The sequence below is a fragment of the Podarcis muralis genome, chromosome 10 (genome assembly GCF_964188315.1).
Source record: "Podarcis muralis chromosome 10, rPodMur119.hap1.1, whole genome shotgun sequence".
In the NCBI taxonomy this organism is placed as follows: domain Eukaryota; kingdom Metazoa; phylum Chordata; class Lepidosauria; order Squamata; family Lacertidae; genus Podarcis; species Podarcis muralis.
The window spans coordinates 58467050-58488529 of NC_135664.1; the positions used below are offsets into that span (position 1 = coordinate 58467050).

The window sequence follows — 21480 nt, forward strand, 5'->3', positions numbered from 1 at the left end:
AATCGATCGATCCCATCGATGGTCGCGTGAGGCGGGCGGGGCGGGCGTGTGAGGGAAGAAGAGGTCTTAAGCGTGTCGCGCGCGCCGGCGAAGAGCGAGGGGAGGCAGGGCTCGCGCCAGGGGAGAGGCGGGGCTTGGTGTTCGCCTCGCGCCGGGGGCGCGGGCGGGGAGCTGCTCGCTCGGGTGAGGAGGAGCCGGAGCGCCAGCCGTGAGGGGAGCAGCGGGCGGAGGAAGACCAGCCTGCTCGGTGCCGCCGCCGCCACAGCAGCTGACAGACAGTGGCAGGGACGCTCAGCCGACCCGGAGGCAGGTCAGAGAACTGGGCCTGTGCGCGGCGTGTGGGGTGAAGCCGACGGTGGTCGATATGAGGGTCTCGACGAGGGTCTGAGTCGCTGAGGGAAGGAGGGAAGGTCGGGTGGGGCCTGCCCGCCTGCCTCTGCCGGGCGTGTGGTCATAGTTGGCACCCCTTGACCCGGGGCCTATCAGCTGCTCCACGGAAGCGGGAGGGAGAGGCCCGTCCCCTCCACACGAGCCGGGCATCCACGTTCCGGGAAAGGTGCTCCGTCCAGGATGCCTCCTCTTCCCCGCCCCCCGCCCTAAACTGGCTCTGCCGAGGCTCCCTGCCTTGCTCAGAACCGTGGCCTCTCCCTCGACCCCACCCCGTTAGCAGGAGGCGGCGGCGGGGAGGTGGACGAGCCCCACCTGTCAGCCTCGTCGGCAACAGCCAGTGAAATAATTTTTTCTTTTGTTAGGGGGAGGATAGCAAGACGGATTTGCGGACATGGGCGCACCTATTGTTGCGGCTTCTCGCCCGGCGCTGCAGCCCTTTTGCACATCCTGACAGCTGATGCTACTCTTCGATAGATGGCTTGATAAATGCACAGTGGATCATGTAGTCTCGTAGCCGACTCTCTTATTCACTGCCTCATGTTAGCAACTGTTAACCTTGGGGTGGATGCGATCATCATCTTTTTCTGTGGCTTGGCAGTCCATTAGTGTAACAAGGTGCTCTTTGAGCGGGCTGATGGTTCAAAGCATTGCAAGAATGACAAGCAAGCAGCCTTCTTGAGGAATTTGGCATGCAATGCATCTAGGTACAGGACCTGAAAACCCAAAATCTCTGGTATGGTGGCAAATTTATCCTTTACTGGAACGGTGTACTAATAAAATATTTTCTGGAGCCTGTGCGTAAGATGAGCAAGAGTTTTAAACAGTAGCTTATCTTTCATAATTCCATTTTGTCTTTAACTCTGATTGGATTGTGAAACTCTGCCTTGTTCTGGTAATTCCATCAAATATAATGGGATGGGGCTCATGCTGTGGAGGTAGCAGAAATAGATGGCATTTCCTTGCAGGGGTTGGGATTGGTGAGCCCTAGTATAGCATCTTCAGTTTTGTTTTTAAAATTCTCAGATGGGTTGGGAAAGATCTGTTTTGAAGTATATGAGTTGTTGCCATTGGAAATAGATTGGCTAGATGAATTATTAACCTACCTCAGTATGTGGCAGTTTTACATATTTAGAAATATTCACCCTTAGTTAGGAAAGTGTATAGTCTGCAGGGTTTGTCTTAATCATCATATAATACAGTTTAAGAAGTATTGCCTAGAATTTGGCATAACTTGTCACTTGAGATCATTTTTGTGCTGTACATGAACTGCTTCTGAGTATTTTAAATGGGCCATTTTAAAATGAAGCAGAATTACAGTCAGTGCAATCTCAAAAGAAATTTCAACACTTTGATTTTGCACAATCTGAGTTAGATGTTGTCAATATAGCATTTTTCTCTGGTATAACTTAACTATTTAGAATAGTTTTTAGGAAAAAAATAGTGTGTTTCCTTTGTCAAACAACATTTTGATATTTTATTGATTTATTAATGGTTTGCTGAACAAAAAAAAAGACTTTTGTATAGCACATAACTTATTTAAATTTCAAAATGTTTTAGCTGTTGGTTTGATATGATTCCCGCCCGCCCCCCGATTTTGAGTGATGAAGCCATAAATATTTTTACAACAAATCAATTTTTCTGTAAAGTTGTATTGATTGTATCTTGCAGAGAACATAAGAACATTACTAGTTTTGATTATTCATGATAGAAGACACTGTGGTGCCTAAACATTTCTAGAGGCTGAAGTCTAGAGTGCAAAACATATTAGAGGTGTTAATTTTTTAAAATTAAACATCCAATAAAATAATAATAGCATGGTGTTAAAAAGTCATCTACAGCAACAAACACATTTAAATTTTTTAAAAAAGATAATAAATGGGCAAAACTGTTATATTCTGGACTTTGGGAGCCAGAGAAACCCATGTACAGAGTTCTGTCAGTACAGGGAGGGGTGGCTTATTTTCCCCCTCTTATGTCATAATGTCATTGGTGTTCCTCATCCTAAATGTGATTTTTGGTATATTAGTATTATACTGTTCATTCTGCTTGTATCTGCTAGGAATTGATAAAGGTACATGCACTGATAGCCTCTCCTGTACTGGTTTTGGTATTTTGTTATTTTTGTCTGGTTATTGCTTTGCAGGGATGTGCTTTGCTTTTAGGCATGTTCATCCATTACACAACACAGACTTGACTTCTCCACCCACAGCAATCCATTTTTTAAATAGTGAGTAAGAAGCAAGAATGCCTCTGGAAAGAAGAATCAAGTGACAGGTCTAGTTTGAATACGCCTTGCCTGATTGTGTTTAAGAACAAGCTGACAGTGGCATAATTAAGATGGTATTTTTGTGCACATCCTGAGAGCAAGCAAATACCAGTTTCAGGAGTTAGGAAAGTCAGAATCCATTTTCCAAGCATCATTAACTGCCCTGAGTTCATGTACCTAACATCTGATGGATAGTATAAGTCAACCTTCACCAGCTGGGCTGGCTGGGGCCAGCCAGAGTTGTCGAAAACATCTGGAGGGCATCACATTGGCAAAGGCTGATTTAAGGCAGGCATGTTATCCAGAGCTGAAGGAAATGTGTACCTAGCTCCACTCCAGGAGGTGCACAGAACGTTTGAATAATGAGCACAAGACTGATAGTATTTTGTGATGCGCGTTGAGGGAATGAGGATTTAATCCTTGCACAAACTCTGTAACTTAGGCCAGTGCTATCCACAATTGATCCTCATGTATTGGGTGTGCAATGGGGCTAGGCCTCTCTAAATAGGATGGTAGCTTAGTGGTAGAGCACCTGGTTTTCATGTAGAGTGGTGCTCCAGGTTCAGTCCACAGCAGCACCCATCAATATCACCATCTGAAATCCTAGGGGGCCACTGCTAGTCCATGTAGACAATACTGATCTAGATAGATCAGCTGTATAAGGAAGCTTTGTCTGTTTCCTGTAGTTTGCATCTGATATGATCTTTTGACTGGAGACTGCTCCTCTACCAGCTCTGATTCTAATGATTTGATTTTGTTTCCTTAAAAAACTTATCCCAGTTGCATAGCATAAATCAGTGAAGTGTGTGTGAAGGAGTGGGAAATCTGGGGAGAGTTGAAGAAAATCATACTGCTTGCAAGTAAGGTAAAGGGACCCCTGACCATTAGGTCCAGTCGTGGCCAACTCTGGGGTTGCGGTGCTCATCTCGCTTTATTGGCCAGCATGACTAAGCTGCTTCTGGCGAATGCACGGAAACGCTGTTTACCTTCCCACCAGAGCGGTACCTATTTATCTACTTGCACTTTGACGTGCTTTCGAACTGCTTGCAAGTAGTGTGGCTTTTAAAAGTGGGAATTCTGCATGCATTTGAATGGAGCATTGAAAGAAGCTACTGCATGATGCCCACAGCAACTGCTCCAGGTTTAAAAGCATATAATGGCGTAACCAGTGTGGTGTCCTCTAGTTGTTGGACTACAATACCCATTCATTCCTGATCATTGACCATGTTGCTTGGGGCTGATGGGGGTTGTAGTCTGACAATATCTGGAGGGCACCATGTTGGCTACTCCCGTATATTTTGGAAAATGCTGATAGGGTCACTAGCATTTTGTTGTTGTTGTTGTTGTTGTTCTTGCCCGTTTGCCCACAAGTCTCTTTCTAAAGATTAAAAGTTCTCAGCCATAACAGTCCTTGAATATCTTTTCTACCTATAAGTAGTAAATACAGTAAGTATTTGGTAAAGGTTTAGAAGGAAGTCAAGTGAGATAGCTTCTGATTTCTTCTCATGAGGGAAAATAGAAAGCTTTGTGGGATGTTTTAATCTGATAATTTATTGAAGGTCAAGCTATTTTGCAGGAAAAAATGAGCTAAGCTTTGAGGAAAAATGGCTCTGTAGGTCTTACAGCAGGGTGCTGATTTCTTTCAGCCGAAAGGCCTTGTGTCAGGGGTAACAAGCAAGAGGTATTATGCTAGTTTCAGGTCACATTTCTAGTACTCTAAAGGAGGGCAAAGAACAAGCCATAAGTGGACATGTGAGTTCTGAGGACCAGAGAGGCCTGGAGGTATATATTTGGTCCCTATCATTGTCTTACAGTGGTAAGTTTATGTGTAGAACCTCTATCAGCACACAGGCAGTTGCCAATCCATCTGTTTCCTCATATCAACCGTTGAAGAGTACTGTATATCATGTGAATCTGCTTTCTCTCGGAAACTACAAGGGTGGTGTTTGTTTGTTTTTTTAATGTTGTGACACCGTCTATAGTTCTGACATTCAGAGTTGTTTTCTATGGTCTTTGGATACTGGGATTTGGAAGGACAGTTTAAAGGACCTGTTACCAATTTAAATAAGTGGTGTGCATTGCAAAGGTCACACTTGCATTTCTGTGCAGGAACTGTATCCTCTCACTTCCTAACACCTGCCAGGGTTGGCAGTTCCATGTCTGACTGTAGTTCCATGTTTTTCTTCTCTGTCTTTAAATATATTGTTAGGAGGGCAGAGATTCTTGTGTGTCAGCTAGATTTTGTAGCAGCCTTGTAACTTCCAAACACTATGTATATGTACTTGGTAGAGTAGGGAGACCTGGAATGATGAGAACCACAGTGTAGCAACTCCATAAATGTTGTTGCAACATATATCCACGGGAAGAATTTTAAAACAACAATAATAAAAAAAACCTTCTTTAATTTGGTTTTGTGGATCTTAAGTTAGTATGACCTCTTTTTTTGTTTTATGGCAGTTGAAATATATAGCTGTGGTGACAAAGGTAAAAGTGATGTGGCTCAGTGGGGCTTAAGTCATGACTAGCTTGTCCCATTGATTTCAGTAACACTAACTTAGACCCCATTCTTCTACACACTTATCTGGATGGAACTCAATGGGATATTGGGACTTCATTCTGATCAGGCAGATAAAGAATTGCAATGGCAGTCTAAATCTGACCCAAAAGAGTTCCCAGTTTGGCTTGTGAGGCTGTTTCCCCCAAACCACATGTACCTCCTTTCATCTGTGATGTCCAGTGAGAAACGTGTGGAGGTGTGGCTGCCAGTGTGTGACTGGAAACCTTAAAGTGTGCTTCGAATTGTGACATTGCTGATTTGCAGTGAGAGCAAGCCAGCTAGGTCCGTTGCACTTAGTTCCCCATGAGGAACTCAGAAGTGTAGCCAGCCCCTGCAGATTATTGGAGCTTGAACTGAGCGCATTCCAGCCTACCTGTCACACATGTTTGGCAGCGATGGGGACTGATTAAGATCTGGCCTGTTGAGCCAAAAGGGTTCCCCACCTCTCCCTGGTCTATATCCTTGCTGTGTAGTTTTTGGTGGGGTTTTTTTTTTTGGGTTTTATAAAGAAAAGATTTGGAATTGTATTGCCTATTGTAATGGGTCAGTTTTACTGAATTGGGCCAATTCATTTAAGCAGCCATCAAAATTTCATCCCTATTATATTACAAATCTGATGGGAGGACCTAAATGGTTGTCCCAGATTTTTTTCCTCCCCCCCCTTTTTTTTTTGCTACGGAATAATTTTTCATTCTCTCATGTAATTATATATTTAGTGATCCCACCCAACCCCCATTTTATCGTGGCAGATGGTATGGCACCCACCACTCGTTTTGTTGCTTCTGTCAGGATGTGATTCATTATTATTTTTTTGCCACTGATTTTAAAAATAGGATAGATTATGGAAATACTGAATTTCCTTTTTAAATTCCTTGAAACAGTAGGAGCCTATGTGGCTTTTTGGGGTCTCCTGCTCTTTCCCCACATGCTTTCCCCCTCCTCACATCCTTGGTATAAAGCATGCACAACTCGAGTTTTACCACACAAAATCTGGGGAAGTATGGTGAACTTCCAGAGGAAGTTGGTGATGTTCTCAATTTTAGTGGAACACTGTGATACTGATAAATTTTTACTACTATTCTGAATACCTGGTAGTTTTCTTATTAATTGGTTTAACAGTCAGTTGTCAGTCTGTCTGTACCTGGAGACAATGCAATCAGTGTCATTCCTTTCTTCCCAGTCAACAGATGTTCTGACCTTGTGATGAACTCTTCCACACTTTTTCAGCCATCTTTCAACAAATGTCAGACATAATTCTTCACAGAAAAATAACTGATTTTGATGGTGGAAAGGGTCAGTATAGAGACCCTTGTCATCCAATTCTAGCATGCCACTCATCCATATCTTGTCTGCCAAAATCCATTTACCAACATAATTGTCCCTTTGCAGTCAGAGCATACCCTGTGACTCCTAGCTCTTTCTAAGCTAAACCACTTTCCCATGTCCTATTTTTGGGATAGGGAGATCTCCAACCTATGAGCTGAATCAGGCCTACCAGCCCTCTCCATTTGGTTTGTGAGGTGTTTTAGGTGAGGCCACCCCATCAGGTGTCAGGCAGGTAAAGACATGGCTGGGCTGAAGTGGATTTTCAGTCACTACTGGTTAACTCATCAGGGGCACCAGCACAACACATTGGAAGCCCAAACGATCAGGGACTGCATAGTTCAGTGTGACCCATAGTTATCAAACTTAATTCACTGGGGGTTGCCCTACCTGCACTCCCAAACCCCCTTGCATCCCAAACTTATTTCCCCTACATCCTGTTTGCCTAAATGTCTGTCACCCATGTCTGCTTCTTAAGCAACCATCACCCATTCCACACCCTTCTCTGCCTGTCAGACAGACTGCACACCCCACACCTTTTTACCCTGGCTGCTAATTTAAGGGAGAGGCTAATGTCAAAGAATGCACTTGCAACTCTTGGTAGGTCAGCCCTTTTCCCTTTTAAGAGCATTGCTTCCTTGCCTTGATGATGTTGTAATGACTAGTGTGGTAGGTGTGACTGCATTGGGAACCCCAGGGAATCTACTAAGATTCTGGGCATTATGTTTTATAGACCTGCTGAAGAGTAAGTCCATCCCACTTGTTATATTAAACACTAGATTTCCATTCAACTAGCAGGGATAATGTTAACCTTTTTGCCCGTGACTGTTCATGGGCTCCTTTAGGCAGGAGGGCAGGTTATAAATTTAATTGATAAATAAAAACTGTAGTAAGGAAAGGGCATAGTTGGTATAACAATAAGCATTCTTTGCCACCAGAAGAATCTAGGAGTACCTCCAAACTATGCACCTGTTTCTTTGAAGAAATGGGTACAGTTCTGTCCAGAACTGGTGAACTAGCAGACCTGGGAGCTGCTCACCCATCGATTCTCTCCTTCACCAGGATTCAGTCTGTTTGTTGGTCCTCATCCAGCTCACCATTGCATTCAGGTCACAATCTCTCCTGAGGCATGACATGGTGTCCCAATTCTCCTAATGACCACTCCCGGAAGTTTCATATAGATATTAAAGAGCACTTGGAATAAGATGGTGCCCTGTAGCATTCCACCACACAACTGCAAAGGGGCAAACACATAATTTGAGGCCTGAACATATTGTTGAGCATGAACAGAAAGGGCAGTCAGAAGTACCAAAGAGACATTTTTCCATTTGCATGTTTGAATCTTCACAGAAAATAAGGAACCAACACTTGTTGGAGAATGGAAACTGAATATCTTTTTTTCTCTTACAGATGATGATCAGCTCCAAGAAACTATGTCTTCAGAAATGAAAGCTTGTACCTACTATAAACAGTGATCGGCCTTAAGTAGACTAGAAACTATAGTCAAGAAACTTCAGAGGAACTCGTCCTTACCTGGTTACCTTGTATCATAAATTCAATCATGTATGGAAGTGCTCGGTCAGTTGGTAAAATTGAGCCAAGTAGCCAGAGTCCTGGGCGTTCACCAAGGCTGCCACGATCGCCACGGCTGGGCCATCGTCGAACCAACAGCACAGGTGGCAGTTCTGGAAGTAGTACTGGGGGTGGCAGTGGCAAAACTCTTTCTATGGAAAATATCCAATCCTTAAATGCTGCCTATGCCACTTCGGGCCCTATGTACCTAAGTGACCATGAGAACGTGGGTGCAGACACGCCTAAAAGCACCATGACTCTTGGACGATCTGGGGGGCGTCTGCCTTACGGTGTTAGGATGACTGCTATGGGCAGCAGCCCCAACATTGCCAGTAGTGGGGTTGCCAGTGATACTATAGCATTTGGAGAGCATCATCTTCCTCCTGTCAGCATGGCATCCACAGTGCCTCATTCACTGCGCCAAGCGAGGGACAACACTATAATGGACCTGCAGACGCAGCTCAAGGAAGTGTTGCGGGAAAATGATTTACTACGCAAGGATGTAGAGGTGAAAGAAAGTAAACTTAGCTCCTCCATGAACAGTATCAAGACGTTCTGGAGTCCTGAACTCAAGAAGGAAAGAGCCCTGAGGAAAGATGAGGCATCCAAAATAACTATTTGGAAAGAACAGTATCGAGTTGTACAGGAAGAAAACCAGGTTAGTAATCTAAAGAGAATTCTGCAAGGGGAGGGTAGATACAGTTGTTTTAATGAATGTGTTTCAGAGAATTTCCCTTGGCAGTCTTGAACTTGAGACAAAATACTCTATTGATCTATAGTCAGTATATTCAGTTCCAAGTAGCACCATGCAACATGGAAAAGCGATTTTCCTGTTTCAGATTTTGTATCCACGTTGCAGCTATGTTGCTTTAGGTAATGGCATAAGACAGGCATGTCCAAAGTCCGTCTTGGGGGCCTAATCAACAACTTTGGGGTAAAATCATAAAAAAGCTCAGCAACTTCAGTCCTAAAAAAAGCTCAACAACCCTTTGGTTGGCCCTCATCTGGCTCTCTCTGAAAAAAGTTTGGACACTGCTGGCATAAGAGAACAGTGAAGCGGGGGGGGGGGGGGGGAAGCATCCAGTCCTTTCCCATCAGTTCACTATTCCAGCCCAATCCAGTATAATTCTAGGATTCTTTGCGAGTGTTCTCTGTAAGGAAGTGAGCAGAAGATTTATATCTTTGTAACGTGGAAATTGTTGGATGTGTTGGCTACTAGGAATAGTTAGACACTTACTCAGCAAATATTCCTGGAAGTTTGTCAAACTGTTGTGTGACATATGGTTGAATATTTAGACTCTAGATTTTAAGTCTTATAAAATTATAAACAGTATGGAAAAACTGAAGAGAAACTATTCCCTTTCTCGCTGCATTTCAATTTGGTTAAATCCACTTGAATCCAATGGCAGTAGATCCAACACAGATCTAATGAAGTATTTCTTCATAATACACAATTTGGTTACAAAATTTGTTGCCGCAGGGTATATTTTTAATATTAATATTAAAATAATACTTTAATATTAATATTTTTTAATACTTAAGATGTGTAGGGGACAGATGATGAAAGACTTCCTTTGAAATATAGTCGGAGTTTCTTTTGATAAGGTCAAGGTCTTAAAATATTTTCAGAATAAAGCCTAGATTCACATTCAGTTGAATATATTTGTTTATGTAACCAAAGCAATTACCTTTCAAGTATCCTTCATGCACACAGGCTGGAAGTACTCTTGGTGGTTTTCTACCAGCTGTAGATTGGAAATTTCTCCCTACTCTCACATTTTATGTCAGCCTTCCAAGGTTTGTTGAAAGGTACCAGTGGCCCATTTCCCTGGATGCTCCTCTCCATTCAAAAGCTTGTTACTGGAAGTGTACCCAACCTCACAAGTCCTTACAATGAATGGAAGATCCACCTCCCCTAATTCCACTTGGTTAAAATGAAAACTATTTTATATGAAAATTTGAAATCTGCTAAACATAATGGGTGATCCTTGCTTCCTCACAAGTGCCTTTGAAATTGTTATTTAAGATTTTTTAACATAGTGTAAGGTTTTTTGTTTCTTTTTTATGCTATCTTTTCCCTCATGCCCATCCTTAATTTGAATTAATCTTTTGATTTTGAATCTAGGATTATTGTATACTTTTGACAACCAAATAATTTTTCATACTACATTATTCAACCGGCGTTGGAGGGAGTAAGGGGAAAACTGACAAGTTGTGGTAGCTGCCCCCTACCTGGCTAAAAATTAATCTGCAAGTGTTGGGAGTTCTTGCCTGACAGGAGCTAGTGTTAATTGAGAGAATTGTGTCAGACCAGTTAGTCAGTCTCCACAATTGTTTGTCAAGAACCTAGGAGTAAGTGGTGTATTAAGGAAGGAGAGAGTGAATATAAACTGCAGGATTGTGTCTAGTTTCTTCATGTAGTGCCAAAGTAGGTATTCAGTATATCTGAAGAAGTGTACATGCACACGAAAGCTTATACCCAGAACAAACTTAGTTGGTCTCTAAGGTGCTACTGAACAATTTTTTAATTTATTTTGTATGCATCAGAATTCTCTAGTTCACAGTTCAGATAAGGAAAGTACAGGGTGATATGCATTGTTGAGAACCTGTATTGTATAGTGGTTAGAGTGTCAGACTAGGACCAGACAATCTAGTTTTCAAATCCTCTCTCATCCATGTAGCTCACTGGGTGACCGTTGGCCGGTTATACCCTCTCAGCTTAACCTACCTCACAAGGTTGTTGTGGGGGTTATATAAGGAGGGGGCAAACCATGTAAACCACTTGAGCTCCTTGGAGAAAATGCAGTAAATTAATAAATAATGTTAGTCATACTTGGATTAGATGCATTAAAGCCAATGGACTTAAGTGCATTGATTTCAGTGGGTCTGCTCTAAGTATGACTTAGTTTGATAAAACTCATAATACATGGATAACGGGCAAAATCTAAAAGAATGATTTTACATTTTAAAAGGACTGTCCCTAGAATTAGTGAACATTTTGTGGTTGATTAGAATTTTGGCTGTGAAAGGCCAACATTTTTTTCAAATACTACTTTGGAATCTGTCTGAAATGACACCTCTTGAAATCTAAATACTGTAGTAATTGGAATAAATAGGATGCTTTGGAACTTTGAAAGTCAATATTACTTTAAAAAATAGAATTGTCTTTGCATGTAAACATGTGATTGGTTTGTGGGTTTGTTTGTTTTTTGTTTGTTTGTTGGATCACTGAAAATGTTTCTTACTTAATGAGGGGTGGGGGTATGCTGGCTTTCCTATATCCTATTTCTGTCATTCCTTACACCCATTCTAATTATTCATTTAAGTAAACTGCTAGAGCTTTATTTTCTGAGCCCACTATAATTACTACTATAATGGTAGGACGGTAGAACTGTAGTCCAAAAAATAAATGGCACTATTTAAAAGCAATGCGGAATATGTAATGAGATACACAAACCAGGCACGCTAATTAGTCCACCTCTAATTAACTTGTTTTATGCCATCTATATCAGTTGTCCGTTTGTATCCTTTAGAGTAAATCTGATCAACCTAAATTTTATTATAAACAGATTTTTCCACCTAGGGCTTTGGACTAGGGATTTCTTTGAACTAAGTTGCGAACATGTTTCAGCCTATCAGTTAATCTGATAATTTAAAAAATATATCTTCAAGGCTTTTGGATAATATCTTGGCAGAAATGCAAGGAATAACTGAAGGACACATTCCAGATCTTAACTGGTTACTATACTTTTTTCCTCTTAGATGTGCAAGGTTTGTGACTTTCTCAGTTCCAAACATGAGTGTACCAACAATATAAGCAAAAGTGAATATTCAGGGTCATTCTATATATGGGTTCAACCAGCTGATGGGCTGTGGGATCTGGGATGATGGGAGCCATAGCTCCAGGAACATCCCTATCCTAGAACCTTAGCAGGAACCTTGCCTTAGGACTTCATGCACAAGCACACAACACAACTCTGTTGCGATTGCTTTGTAGAATTTGCAGTGTGCAGACAGGTCTGTACCCTGAGTTCCTAGACCCTGCTTGCATAATAGCTCATTTTTTTTATTGTGAAAGGTATCTTAATCCATTGTTTCAAAGTTATGGGGTTCCTTTCACACCCTGTTTATTTAGGAAAATGGAATAACTGCGATTGGACTAAACAACCCTTGGGGTTACTTCCAGCTCCACAGCTATGTAATTCTATGAATGAAGCATGTAAAGTGAGTACATTGAGGAGGGAGGAAATAGTTTCTGAGGGGGAAGGTGGTTTCATAAAGCTGTAACTCTACAGAACCACCACCTGGCTCATGAGTGGCCTCCATGGAAGACATTTGGGGCTTCAGAATACCCCTTTCTGAACAGCTGCAGCCCAAGGCTTTAATTAGGTTGGCTGGTGTAGGGTAAAGACTCCATGGAGCCACAATTTGATTTGCATGCAGTTTACATTGACTGTTTTGGGGAGCTAAGAACACCCCTTTGTGGACAGCAGCATGAGAGCCCCAAGTCTTTGTTTTATGAGTGTTCCCTATTCTCCACTTCGTCAGCATTTATAGTCAAAATAATGCAATTACTCATCATTAATAGAAACACTGCTTTCTGATAGTAGTGGGATCCCCCTGGTAACATTCAAAATTAGCTCTCAAGGGTCAGTTCCAGGGATTGGAAAGCACTTGCTGGATGCAGGCTGCAGCTGGATTTCATCTAACCTTCTGGATCTCCTTCTTTGGGCTGGCCCAAAACATTTTGCTGCTTAACATGAAGGACAAGATGGCACCTCCACTATTCCATGGAAAAAAGCCAACCCAACTGATGGCTGAATCTTACTTCAGCACTGGCATTATGAAAAGTGAACCTGCAGACAGTGGGCTTCCTTCAGGCCACAGAGCAGGCTGTATGGCATAAAGAGCTATGTTCTCCAGCACCTCACAGCTTCCTCCTTTTCCTCAGTATCTGCTGCCTGAGGCAGCCACCTCTGCCAAGTGGTAGGGGCAGTCCTGCCTTCCATCCCCCCATTATTTAGCAGAGAACATCTGAGACGGGAACAGACTTTAATGTTGTGCAAACTGTTGCACCTCCTTCCTCTACAAGAAGAGAGGGGAAATGTAAGCAGAGAGGTAGACGTTTATTTGCAAATACACAAAACATCATGTGTGGTTTTTGCAACTGCAAACATGCAGTTTATGGGATGCAGTTAAATTTTAAAGCTTGAGGCTTTGAAAGCAGGACTTTGCATTTCAACTGTACATTGAAATTGTTTACATTCTCCTGGGATTACTGAGTAGTTCTTGTTTTTTCTGTCACAACAGATAAAAGTGTGTTGGAAAGCTTTTAAAAGTCTGTGGAGAAAATAGGTGAAATTCGAGTGGAATTACTTTGAATTAAATATTTGCTTCTGTTTCCATTGGATATAGCTTTGTGCATCTGTTAAGGGTCTGTATGTGGGTCTGGCCCCATGTACTATTGGCCCTCTGCCCAAAAATATTTCCACGCCCATGTCCTTGGTGTGTGGACTCTGCCCCCCACCCCTGCAAACTGAACTGTCTGCTGCTCATGCAGCAAGGTAGCTTTTCCTCTTGTTGTTGACTGACTTGTCTTTACTGATTAAATTGGCACATGATCATTTATCCAGGCACATAGATTCAGTCTTTGCACTCAGAATGTCAGTTTGATTTCATTAATGAGCAGTGCACTGATATACTAAATGGTCTGGCTATATTAGAAGATTCAATTACCAGGGGTCCACAAGTTTTAGTTTTCTTAAAAGGTAAAGGGACCCCTGACCGTTAGGTCCAGTCGCGGACGACTCTGTGGTTGCGGCGCTCATCTCGCTTTACTGGCCAAGGGAGCCAGCATACAGCTTCCGGGTCATGTGGCCAGCATGACTAAGCCGCTTCTGGCGAACCAGAGCAGCACACGGAAACACCATTTACTTTTCTTAAGAGGTAGTCTTTTGCATGTGACAGGCCTTGTTCTGCTTCTACCTTCTGTAAATTCCCAATGTGAAATGAAACAAGAGAAGGTCCCTTTCTTTGAGTTCTCTGACACAGAGGGATAAATAGGTACTGTACTTGTTTCACTCTTAGGAGCCTTTGCCGTAAGCCAGAAATGACATAATTCCTTTTTGTTTCTTCTCCGTGCCCCAGTGTTCATTGGAGGCATTGTGAGTTCTTGGCAACTTATAGAGAGCTCATGAAAAAGATCAGTAATACCATACAAGTTCCCCTGAATGTCAGCTAGCCTGAAAGTAACAGTCTTCCTCTGGTTTATATTGGCCAGTTGAAAGCAACTGAAAGCAAGAATGGAAAGTTGTTTCCTGCAGAATACCAACAAGGTGTTTGTTACATACCTTAGTTATGCAGTCTGCCACTAGTACCTTCTTGCAGAATGCAATGAAGACCCTCTGGTTCCATTAGGAGTAGGGCAACTCAGTTGTTCAGTTGTTCATGAATCTTGGATAATTTGTGCCCTGAATAATACTGAGAGGCATCACCTGCAAATCTTTTGCAGATTTTATTTCTCTGTTGTCTAAAATACTGTGCACATGAGTATTGCTCAGATCTGTGCTGTGGGGTATTGTAGAACTGTAAAGAAGTGCAGTAATAAACTTCTTATACAGCTGAAGTGGACTCTAGCCAAGAAAACATATGGTAAATTGCTGTTCCAGTTAGGAGACCTAACAAAGAAATAGATAATGGCCAATCCTGCCCTGTGTTAATGTCTCTCTCAGAAGTACAGTCATACCTCAGGTTACAGACACTTCAGGTTGCGTTTTTTCAGGTTACAGACGTGCCGAAACCCGGAAGTACCAGAATGGGATACTTCCAGGTTTTGGCGGCCATGCATGTGCAGAAGCACTAAATCGCAACCCGCACGTGCACAGACGCAGCGCTGTGGGTTGCGAACGTGCCTCCCGCACGGATCATGTTCGCAACCTGAGCGTCCACTGTATATTGTTACAAGGGTTGTGCGCTACACACAATCTCTGCTGAGCAGTAGCAAGATTCCAAAACATTACACCCAAATAATGTCCCTCTTTGGTCCTCTCATAACTTTGGTGAGCTTGGATCCAAAGCAGCAGTCAGTCATGGCCCCCGGCCTCTCAATGCAGCCTCCTCAGCCAGCATTGCATGGCATCTGCCCTTCAGCCCCCCACATGGAGCCTTCCCCACTTCCTGTTTCTCCTTCCCAGAAAACCCTTTGCCAAGCATCTCTTCCCCTTCTGTCTGCTCACCTGCCTTCTCCTTGCTATTCCAAGCCTAGTTTTAAGAGGTGATAATTTTCCTGTAACCTACGGCATTGCTCAGCATAACCTTGGCAACCTCTGTTGGCACAGACTCAAGGATTTCCATGTGATGAGCCACCAACACCTTTCATCATGCTTAACGGCTTCTATCTCAGGTGAGGCCCTGGCCTAGAAAGGAAGCTTAACCTGTATTTTTCCACTGGCCTGGCATTTTCCCTTCAGTAGTCCAAAAATTGGCTACATCCTACCCTTTCATTAATTTATAACATTCACCAACTCTATCAGTTATAGGTGCCCTCTGTTACCACAGATCTGTAACAGTATTATAGTAGAGGGTGAAAAGTAGGGCATTTAGCCATAGAAGTTAGATTCAGGAATTTTATAACATTATAAAATTATAAAAGGTGTTAAAATAAGAAAATATATTGATACAAGCATACATTTTTCAAGTGATTTCCCCCCATCTTTGTAACAGAATATTTCAACAGACCACTACATTTGTTTTCCTCACAGTTCTCATTTATTCTTTTATCAGTATTTAGTCTCTCACACTTCAAGCTAGCAGTTTGAAACATTAGAAGTTGAAGTGTTCAGACTTCAGCAGTGGCTGGAAAGCTTGGAGATTAAAGGAGGGGGGGAAATACAAATCCACCTCAGCCTTGCATGCCCTCTCTGTCCCTTTTGGTTTTAGTCTGGAATCCCAGCTACCTTATATTTAGAAAAGATAAGATAATTTGTTCCACCCCCAAACACTCCTTCAGAGTTCCCCCATCAGTATCTTTAGAACTTGATCTCATCACCTGCCACGAGGCTCATTCACTTGAGCCAGAGAAGACAAATGGGATGCTGACCAGAACAAGGAAGGACAGAATCTGTGGCATCCTTGGTAGCTCTTGTGGGCTACATTTTCTTGTTTCTAAAGTGTAAAAACCTACTACAGCAGCAGGCTAACATTGTTGTCATTTAGCAAATTACTTCTGTTTCCTTAATTCATTTAATATTTGTTTGTTATTCTTACTATTTCTAAGCACCATTCTTAATTTTCTGTGTAATTGTAGACCAGGTGGTCAATATTAAACCAGAAATACCACCGATTTATCTATTTATTTGTGTTCTTTTTGATGCAAGGACCAAGTTGTTATCTCTTCCCCCTCCCCCGAATGGTGCTGTCCTCCTTCAGTCTCTTGAAAGGAATAGCCTACAATTTTTTAAAGTAATAATGCAAGTGAAGGGAATTGTTAGATACGAAGTCTTTCAATCTTTTATGACTCTGATTAGTCTTCAGATCATGAACATCTGATTACACTTAATTTAATATGTAAGGCATTCCCCTCCCCCGGCTTATCAGTGGTGATTTGACAAGTTCCATGCTGTGTCTTCATCTGGCATCTGTACCAGCAGACGGTCTTGTCAACATAATGCTACAAAGTGTCCATATGTTGGCATATTGGTAATCTCCTCAGGTGTACTCAGTCATAGATTTCCCTCCTCAGATACTGCTGATTAGCATTTTGTCAAAGTTCCATGTTTGTCATTGAACTGTTGTTTGCCATCACTTTCCTTTATAGAGACTAGCCTGGATAAAAATAGATTTAAAAATATGATTTTTAACATTTTGTTTTGGATTTTTAAAACATCAATTATATTATCTTTCAAACTAGCCTTCATTTTAAAATGAAATATAAATGTACTACAATATAAATGTTTTAAAGTCTTCTCTCAGTCCCTTAAAACTGAATTGATGACATCTTATCAAACAAAGTTAAAGCCTGTTTTCCAGGCAAGTAAATGAACCAGAAGTAAACATTTGGTGACTTTGGACATCAGGCATTCTCAATATGACAAGAAATCATACGTTGTACAAAGGCATGGTCAGAACTTGTGGACATTGACTGGAGCTGAATGTTGGGGGAGATTCAGGATAGATAAAATAAAATACTTCTTCATACAGTGCATAGTTAAACTTTGGAATTCGCTCCTATAGAAGGAAGCGATAGCCACCAACCTGGATGGCTTTAAAAGAGGATTAGACAAATTCATGAAGAACAGCCATGGCAGTAATGCTTCTGAATACCAGTTGCTGGGAATTGCAGATGGGCAGAGTGCTGTTGCGCTCATCTCCAGCTTGCAGGCTTCCTACAGGCCTCTGGTGAAACTAGGATGCTGGACCAGTTGCACCTTTGGCTTGATCCAGCAGTGTCCTTCATCTTACAAAAGTTTCACAGATACATTGGGCTCAAAGAATCATATCTTCCAGAGCCAGTCCACTTGATGCAATCATTTAAGCAGCAATTATTTTAAGCACATTTGGTGGACTTGGCCCCAAGTAAAGTTGATAAATCAGATTATCACTCTGTCAACATTTTGAACCTCATGAACTATATACATCCTTCTCAAATTGTAAGGAATATAATACCAGAAATACATTATTTTGTAAGCAATTTCTTTTGCTTTAACATCACTTATCCACAGCACCAACACACATGTTGGACCATTGCCTAGTAGACAGCTTTAAAACAATTTCTGTTCATTTCATTTCATATGAATGCCCTATGAAACGATATAAATTTGTACATTTTTATTTATCTCTTTGGGAAGACAATTCCAACCATTTTTCTAATAGTTATTGGGGAAATTTTTGTACCTTCCTGATTTTTGCAGTATAGTTCTCAGCTAAAAAATACAAAAATGTCTTTTTAAAACCCACATATTATAGAGTTAAACATGTTCATAAATGGTATTAATAAATTTATTACCCACCCTTCAGCAGGTCCCTAAGCAGGTTGCATCAATTTAAAATTCAGAATTAAAAACAATTAAAACAAATTATTCACAGGAATAGGGTTATGCAAATATGGGGGACCGGCTTCCTGTCTTGCAGGCCTTTTCCACCTGACCTAGGAGGACAGGGCCCTGACTGACTGCAGCTGCAAAAGCTGAGGCTGCTGAGGAGGCCAGTGACTATCTTGGCTGTGAGAACCTGCTTTAACTTATGTGTTTTTCAATACAGGGACTTCGTTGTTTTTAAACTGAAAGGTGTGGGATGTGCCCAATCACAGTGGTTCAAGGTAGGGTTGTGCCTCTGAAGACAGTTTGGAAACTTCAGCTGGTGCAAATTTGGTGGCTGGTCTGCTCACTGGGGCATTTGTAGATTTATGTTGCGAACCACCCTGTAATCTTCACATGAAGGGCAGTATACAATTTTAGTAAATAAAATAGAAATAAATAGAACAAGTTGCCTTTGCTTCCTCTTTCCTGCATCCTGTAGTTACACTCTGTGGGATGTATAGTGATTGTATTTTCTATTCATGCACTGTATGCCCTTAAACCAAATTGAGTCATTTTCCTGAGCCTTACAGAATTGACAAATGTACTAGTAGCAGGCTACTTATATGCAGAATTTTTAATCCCTTTCCTTTTCTGCTGCCTTTGAGATAATTCAGCACAAGAACTTCTTTAAATGTAAGTTGATTTGTGGGATTGCAAGATAGATTAAATCCTATTAAAATCATAGCTTTGCTTCTAAATGAAGCTTTCAAACACTACAGAAATAGCTCTTGTATTTCCATACAAATAACAGGTCTGATGTCCCAGAGCAATTATAAAGTTAGAATGGCAATATGTGTTGGAGTTGGCACGTTCTACACCAGCAAGGTCCTGTTGGACACCTGACATTAGCTCCTTTGCTAGCTTTTCTGAGTGGGTGGAAACAGATTGTCAGCAGGGAATCCCTTTGGACAGACAGGTCTTTGCTTCCAATGTGCATTAAGCAGATTCTATTTTTTGAGAATGCAAACTGTTTTTAAGAGCAGATTAGCTAGATATTTTTGAAAGAAACTGAAGACTTTTTAGTGTTTCTACTTCATTGTAGTATGCTTTAGGCATCACCCTTCCTCTTCTACCCCAAATGCTATTAAAAAAAGAAAAAAATGGCTGCTCCTGCTTAACCAGCTTTCCAGGTACGCTTTTGACATGTTGGCTTCCATACAAGCCCATTTTTTCAGTCATGAGTATTCATTGCTGTTCTGCTGCTTGTTTTCTATCTACACCAATGGGTGAAGCTTGGTGGAACGTGTCCATTTTCATGCATTTTGTTTTTTGAGAAAATAATATGGAGGTCTTGCACAAGGGTGATATTTACTTTGAAAGGCTGCAATCCTAAGCCTTATTAAATTCAGTAGGACTTTCTACTGAGTAGATATTGTTAGGATTGCAGTGTAAGGCTTGCACAAGGGCTCCTGCTTACTTTTTTTTTTTAAATTAAAAGCCCAATATATGTCAAGGATGGAGTCAGATGCAGGTCAGAATGAAGAGACAGAGGCAGTTGTCAGTGAAGTTAGGTATTTATTCAAGGAAATAGTATGCAACTCAGAACACTTCCCAGCAGCTCTTGCCGCCATAGAGCAGTTGCCAGGACTGAGGATTTTCCCTCCCTCTGCACTGTTCTAAGTCTCCACCCCTAGATGCTGCACAAGCCGTCTCAAACCATGCCTATGCACATCAAGTCACTGTTCTGTTCTCATTATCCTGTGCATTTTGGAGATCGGAGGGGAGGGGAGCTTGGCGCAGTAGGAGAGGGAGACTCCCAGGATTCTTCAGCAAACTCTTGACACACACACCCCTGCTTCAACCTCCGAGTCTGAAATGCTCCCTGCTACTGGGTCTCTTTGCTCACTGAAACCTGTTGCCCTTTCAGCATCTGACACCTCCCCACAATCTTCTCCCTCTGACTTCTCTGTGTTTCACCACCAATCCTCTGGCTCTGAGCTGTCCTCTTCTGGGGTTTCCCTTTGGGGTTCCCCAGGTGGTACCTACCACCACTTTTATTCATTCAGCCAATCCCTGACAATTTGTGTACAGTGGTACCTCGGGTTAAGTACTTAATTCGTTCCGGAGGTCCGTACTTAACCTGAAACTGTTCTTAAGCTAAAGCACTACTTTAGCTAATGGGGCCGCTTGCTGCTGCCGCACCGCCGGAACACAATTTCTGTTCCCATCCTGAAGCAAAGTTCTTAACCTGAAGCACTATTTCTGGGTTAGCGGAGTCTCTAACCTGAAGCATATGTAACCTGAAGCGTATGTAACCCGAGGTACCACTATACTGTGATGAGGCTCCAAGGTAATCCAGTAGGGAGAGTGGATGGTTGGGTACAGCTGCTTGAAGGCATCATAGGCAGATTGAACAGCAGTGTCCAACTATTGCTTGCCCATTTCTCCTGCTCTGGAGCAAAAAAGGCCTACAAGGAGAATTATTTTTTGGTGTGTTGGCTCTGTGGTCTTACCTTCTCCTTCCCAATCCCCTTTTCTTTTGTTATGTCTTTCTGTTAGACTTCTCTATTCCACAAGCTCAGAGCAGATTAGTGTAATTTTCCCCAATGCATTGCTCAGGTTGCTGAAGATTTAGAAAGCTGCTTTCATACAAAGAACATGGGATTAAATGTTATTTTTTTCCTTTGTTTTATTAGCCTGACTTTTCATCATATTTCAATGTTTGGGGAAGCAATATGCTTGCTATGCAAAAGAGTTGGGCCCCTCATGTTGTTAATTTCTTTACAGTTCCATTTTTAACATAGTGAATTCACGGATTTGGGTTTCTTATTTCCAGCATATGCAGATGACAATCCAAGCTCTTCAGGATGAGCTTAGGATCCAGAGGGACCTGAACCAGCTTTTTCAGCAAGACAGCAGCAGTCGATCCAGTGAGCACTTTGTGACAGAGCTTACAGAGGAGAACTTCCAACGGCTTCATGCGGAACATGAGCGCCAGGCCAAGGAACTTTTCTTGCTCCGCAAAACCTTGGAAGAAATGGAGCTGCGCATTGAGACACAAAAGCAGACCTTAAATGCTCGTGATGAGTCCATCAAAAAGTTGTTGGAAATGTTGCAGAGCAAGGGGCTGTCAGCAAAAGCAACAGAGGAGGATCATGAGCGGACTAGACGGTTGGCCGAGGCAGAGATGCATGTGCACCACTTGGAAACCTTGCTGGAGCAGAAGGAAAAGGAGAACAATTTGCTAAGGGAGGTGAGTTGGGATTCAGCCATAGAGATTCTGTTCTACTGTCTAACCTTATTACTTGCAGTTCAGACTTCTCTCTTGTCAACCCATGTTTACTTGAAATGATTAG

The 21480-nt window shown here is 42.0% G+C and overlaps 1 protein-coding gene across 18 annotated transcripts in view; it reads left to right on the forward strand.

Moving 5' to 3' along the window:
• Window positions 1-21480, forward strand: part of ERC1 (ELKS/RAB6-interacting/CAST family member 1) — a 153079-nt gene that overhangs the window by 164 nt on the left and 131435 nt on the right. For 4 of the 18 annotated variants that reach the window (XM_077935150.1, XM_077935151.1, XM_077935153.1 and 1 more), the window contains exons 1-3: window positions 34-310; window positions 7947-8766; window positions 20961-21377. In XM_077935150.1, coding sequence (XP_077791276.1) covers window positions 8098-8766; window positions 20961-21377 — 1086 coding nt within the window. In that variant the 5' untranslated portion in view covers window positions 34-310; window positions 7947-8097. Of the gene's footprint in view, window positions 1-28; window positions 311-752; window positions 1124-7946; window positions 8767-20960; window positions 21378-21480 lie in introns of those variants that run through there. The other 14 variants (XM_077935155.1, XM_077935160.1, XM_028746641.2 and 11 more) reach the window with 8 other exon arrangements.